The 12631-nt window shown below is 38.2% G+C and overlaps 3 protein-coding genes across 4 annotated transcripts; 1 reads left to right on the top strand and 2 right to left on the bottom strand.

Moving 5' to 3' along the window:
- The first annotated feature begins 290 nt into the window (after nt 1-290).
- On the top strand, nt 291-3969 carry LOC125479021 (triose phosphate/phosphate translocator, non-green plastid, chloroplastic-like). Its single transcript, XM_048588020.1, has 9 exons — nt 291-683; nt 1066-1188; nt 1260-1412; nt 1672-1757; nt 1897-1981; nt 2373-2492; nt 2585-2653; nt 3326-3455; nt 3580-3969. Exons 1-9 carry the CDS (start codon nt 291-293, stop codon nt 3654-3656), a joined length of 1236 nt encoding a protein of 411 aa, XP_048443977.1. The 3' UTR covers nt 3657-3969.
- A 2974-nt stretch (nt 3970-6943) lies between these two features.
- On the bottom strand, nt 6944-8926 carry LOC103953052 (transcription factor MYB98-like). The gene is made up of 3 exons (XM_009364771.2): nt 8256-8926; nt 8050-8176; nt 6944-7591 (listed from the first exon to the last, which is right to left on the bottom strand). Exons 1-3 carry the CDS (start codon nt 8924-8926, stop codon nt 6944-6946), a joined length of 1446 nt encoding a protein of 481 aa, XP_009363046.2.
- Nucleotides 8927-9899: 973 nt separating this feature from the next.
- Nucleotides 9900-12418, bottom strand: LOC103953008 (GDSL esterase/lipase At5g62930). Of its 2 annotated transcripts, none has more exons than XM_009364729.2 (6): nt 12243-12418; nt 12094-12171; nt 11512-11652; nt 10889-10965; nt 10606-10770; nt 9900-10306 (listed from the first exon to the last, which is right to left on the bottom strand). In XM_009364729.2, exons 1-6 carry the CDS (start codon nt 12339-12341, stop codon nt 10138-10140), a joined length of 729 nt encoding a protein of 242 aa, XP_009363004.2. In that variant the 5' UTR covers nt 12342-12418; the 3' UTR covers nt 9900-10137. The 2 variants fall into 2 exon arrangements, with proteins under 2 accessions (XP_009363004.2, XP_009363005.2); XM_009364730.3 differs by having other exon boundaries at nt 12042-12171; nt 12243-12313.
- Nucleotides 12419-12631: the final 213 nt, after the last annotated feature.

The raw sequence follows: 12631 nt of genomic DNA, 5'->3' as shown, positions 1-12631 counted from the left end.
CTCAATAAATAATTAAAAATAAAATTCAAACAGCCTGCCGCATAGAATATCCGACAATTAAGATTTTCGGATTCGGCATAAATTTTTAATATTAATTCAATTTCTAATTTCCATTGAAATTAAAAATCTTAATAAATTATTTCCTAATCCGACATTTTCAGAAGCCTCCATTTTACATAACACTGCGATCCATCGACGGACTCCGCGAGGCCTTCCGTCTCCCCTTCTCTCTCTCTCTCTCTCTCTCTCTCTGCATCTTGCTCTCAGATCTCCATTTCTGAGCTTCGAAAATGCAGAGCGCTGCCTTCACTCTCACGCCCTCACTCTGCCTTCCGAAGCTTCGGAGGCCGTCAGTGAGCTCCGCCGTGAAACCTAGATTCGATCCGATACGTGTTTCGGCCTCCTCGAAGCCGAACAATTTCAATGATGCGGTCTCCGCTTCTTTGCCGCGCCGATCCTGGTCTCTCTCTTCGTCTTCCTCTGATTTCAAGCTCAGGCCGTGGACTTCCGTGCCGTTAGTCGATTCCGATGCCCAAACAAAGCGTTTTGAGGTACGCGCCACTGCGGAAACCGCCGGCGAGAGCTCCGAGTCCGGCAGTAGCATATTCAAAACGCTTGAGCTCGGGGCGTTGTTTGGCCTCTGGTACCTCTTCAACATCTGGTTCAATATCTACAACAAGCAGGTAGCTTTTGTGTATTTTGCTTCTGCTTGTTTGATTTCTTGTGTTCTTATTTGCTTAATGTGCTATTGCTGTAGATTTGTTTGATTTTAGTGAAATGCATTGTTAGAATCCATATTTTTTTGGGTAGATTCTGTTTGGCTTGGCGGAAAGTTTGCTTGAAGTCGGAGTTTCATTTTTGAATAGAAAATGAAAGAAGATGTAAAAGCTGGATCCTTTATTCATTTACTGAATAGAAGGAGATTTAGTTTAAGGTGGTAAAAAGGGAATATGTAGCTTTTAGCATGCAATTTATTCCAATTCAATAAAAAATTGAACAAGTCCGAAATATAACGATCCAGATAAGAGTACATTATGTTTGATTAAGGAAACTTCTTCTTTACAGGTCTTGAAGGTGTTCCCATACCCAGTAACTGTCACCGGAATACAATTTGCTGTTGGGACTGTTGTTGTTCTGCTTATGTGGGGTTTGAATCTGTACAAGAAGCCAAAAGTTAGCGGTGCACAGGTACGTACTAGTTTGATCAAATGAGTGTCTGATATATGGGTTGTTTCTTATTTTAAGCAACTTGTCAACAGCTTGCAGCAATTCTTCCACTGGCGATTGTGCACACTTTGGGTAACCTTTTTACTAATATGAGTCTTGGGAAAGTGGCTGTCTCGTTTACCCACACGATCAAAGCTAGTGAACCCTTTTTCTCAGTTATCCTCTCTGCCATGTTCCTCGGGGAGGTAAGGATTTCATAAAGTTTTGCCCCATTATCTGTCTATATGCCCTTTTAAAATTCTTCATTGTGTGTACGTTGAGCAGTTTTTAACTTTTTTGTTTAGTGCAAATGCTAAATTAAAAAATTTGTATGAATTATGATGACTTTGTATCCAAGCATAATCAACCATGAGAATCCAATTGTAGGATTTTATGACTTCTATTTTTCAATTGATAGCCAATTGGGTTGTCCAATTTATCTTATATGTCTTGATGCTCATATAGATACCTACTCCATGGGTGGTTGCTTCCTTGATACCAATCGTTGGTGGAGTGGGACTTGCATCAATTACTGAGGCCTCGTTTAATTGGTAAGAAATTATAGTATACTCAAAATCATGCCAAAAAAAGAGACAAAGAACCACAATGTCTAGATTTGATTGATGAATCAGTAATTTTGTGCATGCATTAATGTTTATTTAATACAATTATTGTTTTGCTTGTGAACAGGGCTGGATTTTGGAGTGCTATGGCTTCCAACTTGACAAACCAATCTCGTAACGTGCTTAGCAAAAAGGTCATGGTTAAGAAAGAGGTAATATACATTTCCATATTTTATGTCAGAAGTACTGTTGTGTTTGTTATTGTTGTAGTGGTAGTGATGTGGTAATTTATGATTGGTAAGAAAATGGACTGAAAAGAAATGTTCTCCAGGTCACCTAGCGACCAAGGAATGCATGGTTACTCACCCTTGGATTTGATATCAAGGGTGAAGACTAAATGGATATGCTGTTAATGTTTTAATCCCATTTCTTGATATCAAATCTTAGGGTGGCTGACCATGAATCCTTGGTCACTTGAGAACTGGACTCATTGACTGAATGGATTCACATGTCTGCCTTGCATTCTTCTTTTATTTCTTTACTTCTTTTGTGTTTCTTATTTGTCTTCGATTGGCATCGTAACCCTCAGTTTGTTTTGAGCAGGCAAATATGGACAACATTACACTCTTCTCAATTATAACAGTCATGTCCTTTTTCTTGTTAACTCCTGTGGCTATCTTCATGGAAGGGGTGAAATTTACGCCAACTGTCATGCAATCCGCTGTGAGTATCTTTTTATGAGCTAAAGCTTGCATTGCAACAGAGTTGTTGTAGATTATACTCAAAACTAATTAGTTCTCTCTCTCCAATTACAGGGTCTGAATGTAAAACAAGTATATATTAGGTCTCTCATTGCTGCACTCTGCTTCCATGCGTATCAGCAGGTTAGACTTTTTTCTAGTTCCGTGGTTTAATATCATTTTCATCTATTTATCAATTTTCCTGGGCTTCTCATGAGCTTTTGTTTATAGCATTGAGTTCATTGTTGATGTTCAGCATACTTGTAGTAAAGTACTGAAAAAGTATTTTTAGGTAACAGAAAGTCACTAATCCATGTTTCTGAGCAAACATTCTAGTATTTTTTTCTAATTGGTCACTATATTCAATATCGCTTTAACAGCGTGTGCACTGTGCATTTCTTTTCAATCTCTTGTCAAGTCAAATTGACCAGAAATTTCTTCGTAACTGCTTACCTTTTATGTTTTCTTCAAGGATTGTTTATGAACTATCTTGAAATACTGTCAGAATTGTGCTCGTGCTGACTTCAATTTTGATTCCTTTTGGGGCTGCTAAAATTGGGAATGGGATGGGGTTGAGGAGCCACCCTTAGCATAAGACCTTAGATATTTTGTACTCTGGATTAGAATAGAGAAAATATGAAATTGGATCGAACAAATTCTGGGTGCAAAAAATGCAAGGGATAGTTGCAAGTGTATTAACTGTATTTGAAAGCTTCCTGTTTGATGCTCGATTTTCCTAAACATTGATGCTTCGTCTTGTTTTCAGCATAGTACTCTCATGTAAGTTGCTGACTATTGGTGAGGTGAACAATGCAGGTTTCATACATGATATTGCAGAGGGTATCACCTGTTACCCATTCTGTGGGTAATTGCGTGAAGCGTGTGGTGGTTATCGTCAGCTCGGTTCTCTTTTTCAAGACACCTGTTTCAGCTGTTAACTCTTTCGGTAAAATGCTTGCTTGGTTTTCGTTAGGATTTAAATATGGTTTTGCATCTTGGATATTGAGTTGAATTAAGAACAAAGTCTTTCTTGGTACAGAAGTGTATGATCTTGTTTCAATGTAATGTAGGCACTGGACTGGCGCTTGCCGGAGTTTTCCTGTATTCAAGGGTGAAGCGTATTAAAGCAAAGCCGAAGAGCGCTTAAAGTAGTGCGATGAGATTTTGCTATTTGATGATGGAGTTAGATGAAAATTTCCAATTTAATTGTAGGTCAGGCAGGAACCTAATTAGTGGTTTGGCCCTTAATATTTTCATGTTGGTTTCTTCTTGTATTTTGTTTTTGTTTAAGAATTTCATATTTTCTGGACCGCGTGATGTGACGAGAAGTATCCTGTCCTCGGTTGTCTTCTGGTTTCAAGTTGTAATTGAATTTTTCCAGGGGTTCACGATTTGATTGTAGAACGTAATCCCGAAAAAAGGATTAGTTATTGAAGAAGAAGGCAGGGGTTGTGTAGGAATGTAGTTGTTGGCATCTATTTTCTCCAACTTTCATGGCTTCGGTACTTATTTGTGTGATAAAAGTAGGCGTATGTATACATGCTTATGATAATGTGACCGTCACAATTGAAAGTCGATCTCGTAAAAAAGCTTTAGTCTTTCCAAATGCTAATCGTCATTGGGGTACAAGGTTCGTTTCAAGTTTTCTCACTCGATTTTTCAAAGTCCAGGGCAAGGGGTGATTTTTGGTTCGGAAACAAGCATTCAAATGTTGATTCGACAAGGTTTTGGAATTAAATATGTTTTAATTTTGAAATTTTAGATTATCAGAATATATTGGAAATTTTGGAATCGATTGCTTTATTTATTACTTCAAAATTATACTCATGCAATAATTCTTGTTATGAATTACTTCCAACAAACATCGAGTTTTCCTTCTTGTAATTTTTGCCAAGTGACAAACCACAGAATCACCACCTCAAATTTGATTCGGAATTGAGTAACCAGTCATAACCGCTACAAAAGGCTCTCCTGAAAAAGAGAGTGGCTTAGTGGGAGCCATATTCATGGGATGATCCACAGGATAAGGAGAAGGACGGGGACGAGGAAGGAAGGAAGTTGGCAGGTTCTATAACAAAACCCCGTAGTGTTACAACCGCACACAGTTAGACAAACCTTATTGCCAAAAGAGGAAAGAAAAAAAGTACTACCTTGCGTGCGCAGAAGGTTGAAGCTGTAGCAGAAGCAGCGGTACCTGCAATTTCAGAATCTGCAACAAAGTTTGCATCTGCTGTTGGAGAACATAATGATCTAGTTTTCTCCATTTCCAGCAACCAGAACCAGGGGGGCCTAATTTTTGTTGCCCTAATAGTATTCATGCTTCTGTTATACGATATACTGCATATTGGAATTTTTTTTTTTTTCTGGTGAAACAGCGGGAAACCTATTAGGTTTTGGCTCATCGCCGTCATCATAATAATAAAGGTGTTGAAAGAAATCAACCAGATAAATCGAATCGGAAACCCTAAACCCCGAAACTAACCAAACAATCTAATCGGTAACCCTAAACCCCGAAAACAACTCAAAGTTTTTTATCGGTCCAAAACAAATTGCAGAAATATGACTCCTTGAATTATTTCATGTGTGTACGATAGTTTACAATATATGGAGTAAGGCTAAATTCTTTTGTGGAAAGATTCCTAAAGAGATTACAATTAAGTATTAATTACTTGACATGCACGAAGCATTAATTTCTTCGTCAAGCCGTCGTGTCGTTGGCTGCTTTGCTTTGCTTGCCTTGTATCTTATCTTTTGGGTTGATTTTGCTTTTATTGTCGTTAATTGGGCTTCCTACTACTTCATCCAACGGTCACGGTGCACTTAGAGCAAACCCTAGATTAACCAAACAGTTTGTCCCAAAACAAAGCATGGAGTTCACATCATGAGTTACTTTTTGGCTTTCTTTGTTGCTATGTTCCTTGGAACTTTGCTTTAATCTCAGGCTTATTTTTAGCTACGCTCCTTAGAACTTGATTTTGATCCTACTTTGCACCTAAAATTCCAAAGTCGTCACTTTGCTCAAAGAGTTGGACTTTGATCTCACTTTACCCCTGAAACTCAACAGTCGCCACGTTGCTCCCTGGAACTCTAGTTCAATCATACTTTGCCCTCTGAAACTCAAAAGTCTCAACTTTACTCCATTAAAGTCATCTCCAACCGAAGGGTCCAGAGGGTCAGATGGTCGAAAATAGCCCGAAAACCGTCTCCAACCGAGGGCTAGGCCAGATGGCTGTAGAATTAGAGAGGGCCCCACGAAATTAGAGAGGGCTAGAGGGCTAGAAGGCTGGAAGGCTGGCTGCATGCCAGCCCGGCGCTGGCCAGAAAATAGAGCATTCTTGTCGGTTATAACCGACATGAATATATTTATATTAAAAATTAAATGTATTCTTGTCGGTTATAACTAACAGGATTGCTTAAAAAAAAAAATTTGAATACAATGGCTAGTCACCTAGCCAGTGTATTCAATAATTTTTTTTTGTTTTTTTTTTTTAATTCTTAAAAATTCTAATTTTTTTTTTCCTATAAATACCTAAACCATTCATTAAATTTAAGTTCTAATTTTTTTGGTTTTTTGGGATAGTTATTGTTGTAGTTTTTAAATTTAAGTTGTTGGATTTGAATTTAAGTTGTTGTAGTTTTTAAATTTAAATAATGAATTATGTTTGGCCCTATGACCCTTTGGCCCTCGGTTGGAGACGGTTTTTCGTGACAGGGCTAAAACGAGCCCTTTGGCTCTCGGTTGGAGATGGAGGCAAATATGGCCATGTACTGTTCATTAAAATATTAATATCTTGGAGAATCTTGGAGGTACAGAGGGCTAAAACGAGCCATCTGGCCAACCATCGGTTGGAGATGACCCAAATAACTGTTAAGTTTACTTATATGGTATAATTAGGACCCACTGGTGGCTGACGTGGCACAAGTACAAATTAAGGTCACTTCAAGTTGGCCTAAAAAAATTCAATTAAGTAAACATATAACACTTTAAAACCCTACTTAATTAATAATTGAAAACATTATTAGCAACTGCAAGAACACGTACGTGATACACTCAAAACCATAATACAATACAAAAGCTATCAGCAAGAGTACGTATATATATTATGAATAAAATCACGTATCCCTTATTCATTAATCATTATTTTTATTTTTTTTAGTACATATTCATCAATCATTATTAAAAGTATACTTTTCTTCACCTCCATGCATAAACCATATATTAACCTCTGTATTATGTTATTGTAATAAAACCGTGTAATCCCGCTACTCCTCTTTCTCTCTATCTCTCATCATGTGATGATCATGCGATGAGGGAAAAACGGAAATATACTCCTGGTTACATTCAAAATTCTACACAGATAACCAAAACTCGATCGACTTCAAAGATGATTGCATCCCTCTCTCTTTCTTCAACTCTATGAAACTTCAGCTTAATTAGTTCACTTGAGATATCATCTCCACCAAATCCATCTCCTTCTTCACTTCATTACTCTCCCAATCCACTTGCATCTCGACATCAAAATCCTTCTCATCAAAATTACCCTTGTCAACATTACCGTAGTCAATCTGATTTTTACCATCAAAGTTACTGTTCTTCTCACCAACATCAGGAGCGCAAGGGATGTCATCGAGCAGAGAGTCGATGCTACACCCTTCCTCGAAGATGTTCTCGTCGAAACAAAAATTGGGGTCCTCATTGAAATCGTTGTAGCTCGGAACCAACTGATCATTTGCGGATGAAAACTCCAGGTTGGTTTGTGGCTGATGAGCAGCTGCAGCTGCTTTGGTGCTGGTGCTGACACCGTTGTTGTTAGCTGAACTGTTCTTTCGCTGCCGCCCTGTGCTGTTGCTTGCCGAGTCTAGGTTTAAGCTCTTGATGTATTCCTGCAGAACGGAGCTTCTAGCGTACTTTGATCGACATTTTCGCTTGGAATATTGTCGCCTTTTCGTTGCGTTCCAGTGGTTTTTGATGGAGTTTTCGGTCCTTCCGGGCAGTCTCTTTGCAATTTCTGCCCACTTGTTTCCTATTTCTGCATGAGCTTGTATCAGTATCTTGTCCTCCTCCTCACTCCATGTGTCCTTCTGGAAAACGAATAAAGTTGACATTAATAAAACAAAACAAAACCATCTGCATCATTTTCTTTTATTAGATTTGTACCACGCGTTACTACACCACTAACTATTAGTAATTTCGCGGTACGCAACTAGACATGAATGTACGTGTGATTCATGTAGCATTACTCGCCAAGTGTATTGCAACCTAAAAACAATTTTCATGTAATTAGCATGTTTAGTTCTATAATGATCATTCATGTTTGGGATCGCTTATTTATAAAACACTTGTAAGCGCTTTTATTCAAAATTCAAATACTTCATGAAGATGCACTTGGGAAGTAATTCCGTGGCAGGTACTTCCCAATCCTATGACCCATAAAATTTTCAAGCAAACATAATCTAAAGTACTTTTGGTTGTTATAAAGCGCTTTTCACTCTTCTAAAAACAATGCTAAACAAGTATAAGTCAGTCGATTATCGAATACCTTGATGTCAGGCCTTAGGTGGTTATGCCATCTCTCCCTACATTGCTTCCCAATTCTCCCAGGCAACATCTGAGCAATGTGAGACCATTTCCTCACTCCAAATTGCTCAACAAGTTGAATTAAGAGCCTGTATTAACACAAATTTCACATTAATTAGAGATCTTAAGCTACCTAAAAATGCAATTAAAGTTTTAATCAGTTTTTACCTATCTTCCTCAATTGTCCATTGACCCTTGACCACATTTGACTTCTTTCGACCTTTCACCGTTGACCCTTGTGTTACTTCAGTAACTCTGCTTTTACCATTCATCCCAAATTTTCTGTAGTACGCATTTTGGTCTGCATTGTTTATGCAGGAGACCTCATCCGGCACCAAAAAGTTCACGGGTTTAATATCTTGAGAGCAATCCAACGGCAGGAAATTAGTGGCAGTCATATGAGATAAAGTTCCCACCACATGATCTAACGGATTTGATGATCTGTGATGAGTTGAGAATTTCAAGTAGGACCCACCTTGGAAGTTGTCCAAAACTTGGCCATGGGCCCCATTGTTTTCTGCAACATTTAGAGGCTTACATTCGTAGAAGTTCACATCTTGATGAGATGAATTTTGATCGTACGGGTAGGATGTGTCGTTGTACGGATCAAAACATGGGGAGTGGGTCCCAAACATAGGGTTTGACGAGGAGACATTGACCTGAAATTGATGATCAAGGTGGTGAAAATCTTGAAGGTAATTGTAGTTTCCTTTTGAAGACGAAGACCCTTCAAAAAGCAACTCGTCTTTTGTGGTACAAGGTTTGACATAATTCTCCGGTGCGAGCAACGGAACGTAAATTTGAGAGACGAGGTTTTCTCTGAGATTGTTGAGCTCCATTAAAGATGCTCTAAGCAAAATATGCTAGAGTTTAGTGGTGGGAAAATGGGGTAGCTTCTGTTTTGGGAGCTGTCCCTATTGTACTCTTGCTTGCTTAAAAGGTGAAGGAGGAAATGCATTTATTATAAATATAGATCGTGACTGTTGATCTTGCTTCATTCAACGGTCAAGATTGGTCGCGGGAGCTAAATTTACATACTTTTGCCACTAGGGTTTTCTTTGTTGGTCTCAAAATTTGGCTCCTATAAATTTCTCCTTAATTTGTTGGATATTATCCCGACTGTAATTAAATCCATTAACTCAAGTTCTTAAGTATGTAATGGCGTTATGTGATGTTTATTTAGCAGAAAATGATTTTGACACCCCAGTTTTCTCATCTTAGAGACCCATTTTATTTTTGGCCCTTTGATTAAATACATTAAACGAGAATTAACGGACTAAAATTAACACGAGTGTGCAGAAAGAAAAGAGAGTCATCTTTTGGTTCATGGCCAAAGAAAGTCAAAGTCAACTAGGACAAATTTAAGAGTAAACATCGGTTTTACTCCAATTAATGAAGTTAATTTGGTAAAAGTCGTTAAGAAAGACTTCACTCTTAGAAGCTGTCAAATATATTAATTGTAATGGTTTGCATAACGCCAAGCATTTTATTGCCTCTTTTGGTTAACTGTTTTTAATTAAATTTAAAGTTAAAAATTAGGAATGTCACAGAAATGAGTTTGGTTTGCATTTACGGGTGCGGAAAATGACTTTGCGCCCCCGTTTCACCTTCTCATTCTTCTCTTTTGTTCTAAGCCCCTTGGACTGAATAAATCAAAGGAGAATCGAGGGCTTACAACAAAAGAGCATAGTGCAGGGAAGAAAAATGGAGTTCGTAACTATTTCCCTAAGGGCATTTACCTTGACCCAAGGGCCTCTGTTCGGATTCCCCAATATCGCTTGTACCAACAAAAATTGCCAAGCAACCCGCAACTCAATCTCCGAATACGAAATAGAATTCACTCTTACAATTTTGAATGAACAAGATATGGAAAGATTTCAAGTTTCCCAAAGAGAGTTTTGTTGTACATACTAATCAAGCAAATAGCGAAAAGAATAATGGCACTTCTCTATGTCACATCTTCAGAAGCAGCAATGTGTTTCGGGGTGAATGCTAATATAGCATTTGCTTGTGAAAAATTGTAAAACTTGAAGCAATCGAAGAGTTTATGTTATATGCATCGTTGCTGGAAAGCTTTCTCAGGGTTCTTCCCATCAATTTCTGAGTGGTGAGGGAAATCATAAGGCATTTCCGCGGCAGAAAGCCATGCTTCGCTGAAAACTTTGATGACTTCTTGGTGGACAACAGCATTGCCTTCTGGTGTTAGGTGCAACCCATCACTGCGACGGAAAAAAAAAGGATTAAGACAGATTATTCAATCTCTCACACTGTCAAACACTTATCAGATGTAAATTAAGTATTTCTAGGACTAATTTAGAGTATATCTATCGTCGTATAACTTTGATCCCCATTTAATGATCACAAAAGTATTAGATGATCTTGATCTGACTATCATGGCCGAATCTAAGACATTAATCAGTAAATAGTGCTTCTTTTGCATGGGAAGATCTGGTTACAACCACTTAATGCTCAATTATTCCATAAACTATACAAGTTGAAGCTTTATAAGATGGCAAACCTTAGAAATTTCTTCTGCCAACCCTCCGTTTCCTGCATTGCGGACCAAAGATTGATGGAGCGTAGACCCATGTCCTCAGCCAGCTTAATGCACTTCTTCGCATAAACTCCTGTCACTTCATTCATCCTTTCTGGAAGTCCACTAGCATCCTTACCATATAAAGATCTGTGAAACCCAATTAAACAATCAAAATGTTAGGAACCAATAACATGAACATTGCGAAGAGCAACAATAAGACAATTATGTGTGTAGTAAGTTCTAAAATGAGAAGAGTAAATCATACCGTGCAAATTCATTACGGCCATCCTCGTCAACAGGTGGTGGAGTAATAAGCACAATCAAAATGGTGGGAGAACACTCCTGCAATCAAAACTCCTATATTCGATGAGAAATAGGTTAAACAATTGACCTGAAAACAGTTGCCCCTTAGAAAGTCCCAAGATCATATATGAACACATTCTGGAAATCAAAGACCCTGAATTCACGGGAAGAAATAAGTGATCATATGCAATGAATTAGCAGTTCTACGTGTGATTCAAAAACAAGGTCCAAGCAATTGGTTAGCCTTAAGCATTTCCTAAACTTCAGTACTATAAGACATATTCTACTCGAGATTAAGGTATTGACAGAACACTTAGAAAGAGACGGCGGCAGTTATGGTTTCTTGGACAAGCGATGATGTGAATACAACTCACAGGCAAGATAACGAGCTGATGCTTGAAATTGTAGAAGTTCCGTTATCAGTCTTATACCATTGGTAGTTATTAATAGCTCCTTCGGTCCTTCCAAAAGTAAATTACCCACAATGTCGGTATTATACATAAAATAGCATCTATCAGACAATGAGGATAAATACTGAATTGGCAAAACTAAAATATTCATTAAGAAAGGTAAACAAATTTGAACCTTGAGATGAAGAACAATTTTTCTGAGATTCTCCTTGTACTCTTCAACGGGAACATGTTGCCGTTCCCCTGTTCTGCCTAAAACAGCCGCGTCATTGGCCCCAAAGAAAATTGTGGCAGCAGCAGGAGGTTTCTTAGAATCCTGCACATTCAAAGTGGGATACTATCACTTCCATAAACGTTTCCGCATCAATCAAATCCTATCCTTTTGTCACATAATGGCGGCCATCACTTCTACGATTTTCGCATACGCTTCCAAAACCTACACTTATTTCCCTCATATCATACGAGTCATATGCATACTGATCACATATCTAATCTAACATCTCAGTATGATAACTTGATCTATCAGCAATACTATCAAATACTAGCAAACAAAGACATTGACTTTCTGAAATCAAACGCACAATCAGAAATGTGAAGCAATACGAGCGAGAAATCGAACAAAAACCCAATTTAACTACCAAAAAACTAATTCGAATAAAACCCAATAAACGCACTCCAATGCCAACAAACCAGAAAAGCTTTTACCTTTAAAGACGATACAGTAAACAATTGCAGAGGATGCAGCATAAGAATTTACCAAAGGAAAGAGGTGCTGCAGCAAGAACAGTGCCCATCTCGTGTTGTACCCTCCATACCCACGAACTTTTACATCGGCCTATCAAACACCATCACAAAAAATTACCAACATTTCCTGATTTACATTAACAGTTAGAAAGAGAGAGAGACCTTGCGGGAGTAAGAATCAGCTAGAGCGGCGCCCCAGCCACCTGATCGGAAGGATTGTTGGGTGATTGAGTCTCCGAACAACACAATCTCAGGCCTCATCGTCCTTGCTTCTTCTTCTCTGTTCCTACGCTTTTTTCTGTTGACTCGCTCGGGTGACAGTTGAGACTCTTGTTTTGTTTATTTCATACCAGCTTATGCCACAAACTTTATGTGTGAATATAATTTTAATTTTAAAATGGAATGTCACTTAGTACTACAATTTAGTGGTATTTATTTTAACAATTGATATTATCTACGCTAAGAGGGAGAAGGTGGGCTTAGCCTCACATTGAGTTAGAAATAATTTGGTTTAAATTCGCCTTTGGCAGCCACTTAGTATTAAAAGCGAA

This window comes from the organism of the source record quoted next, unplaced genomic scaffold, assembly GCF_019419815.1.
Source record: "Pyrus x bretschneideri cultivar Hongxiangsu unplaced genomic scaffold, Pyrus_bretschneideri_v1 Contig27, whole genome shotgun sequence".
NCBI classification, from domain to species: domain Eukaryota; kingdom Viridiplantae; phylum Streptophyta; class Magnoliopsida; order Rosales; family Rosaceae; genus Pyrus; species Pyrus x bretschneideri.
Note: the sequence above shows the minus strand (reverse complement) of the source record. Positions and strands in the feature narration are given on the sequence as shown.

Bases quoted from the DNA above. Each gene is read 5' to 3' on its own strand.
- LOC125479021 (XM_048588020.1), top strand. From the start codon at position 291: ATGCAGAGCGCTGCCTTCACTCTCACGCCCTCACTCTGCCTTCCGAAG. The intron at 684-1,065 runs GTAGCTTTTGTG...TCTTCTTTACAG, and splicing joins TCAATATCTACAACAAGCAG to GTCTTGAAGGTGTTCCCATA. The intron at 1,758-1,896 runs GTAAGAAATTAT...GCTTGTGAACAG, and splicing joins ACTGAGGCCTCGTTTAATTG to GGCTGGATTTTGGAGTGCTA.
- LOC103953052 (XM_009364771.2), bottom strand. From the start codon at position 8,926: ATGGAGCTCAACAATCTCAGAGAAAACCTCGTCTCTCAAATTTACGTT. The intron at 8,177-8,255 runs GTAAAAACTGAT...GTGTTAATACAG, and splicing joins TGGACAATTGAGGAAGATAG to GCTCTTAATTCAACTTGTTG. The intron at 7,592-8,049 runs GTATTCGATAAT...TTCGTTTTCCAG, and splicing joins ACCTAAGGCCTGACATCAAG to AAGGACACATGGAGTGAGGA.
- LOC103953008 (XM_009364729.2), bottom strand. From the start codon at position 12,341: ATGAGGCCTGAGATTGTGTTGTTCGGAGACTCAATCACCCAACAATCC. The intron at 12,172-12,242 runs GTCTCTCTCTCT...GGTGTTTGATAG, and splicing joins CTGATTCTTACTCCCGCAAG to GCCGATGTAAAAGTTCGTGG. The intron at 11,653-12,093 runs GTAAATTCTTAT...TTGAATGTGCAG, and splicing joins TGCAGCACCTCTTTCCTTTG to GATTCTAAGAAACCTCCTGC.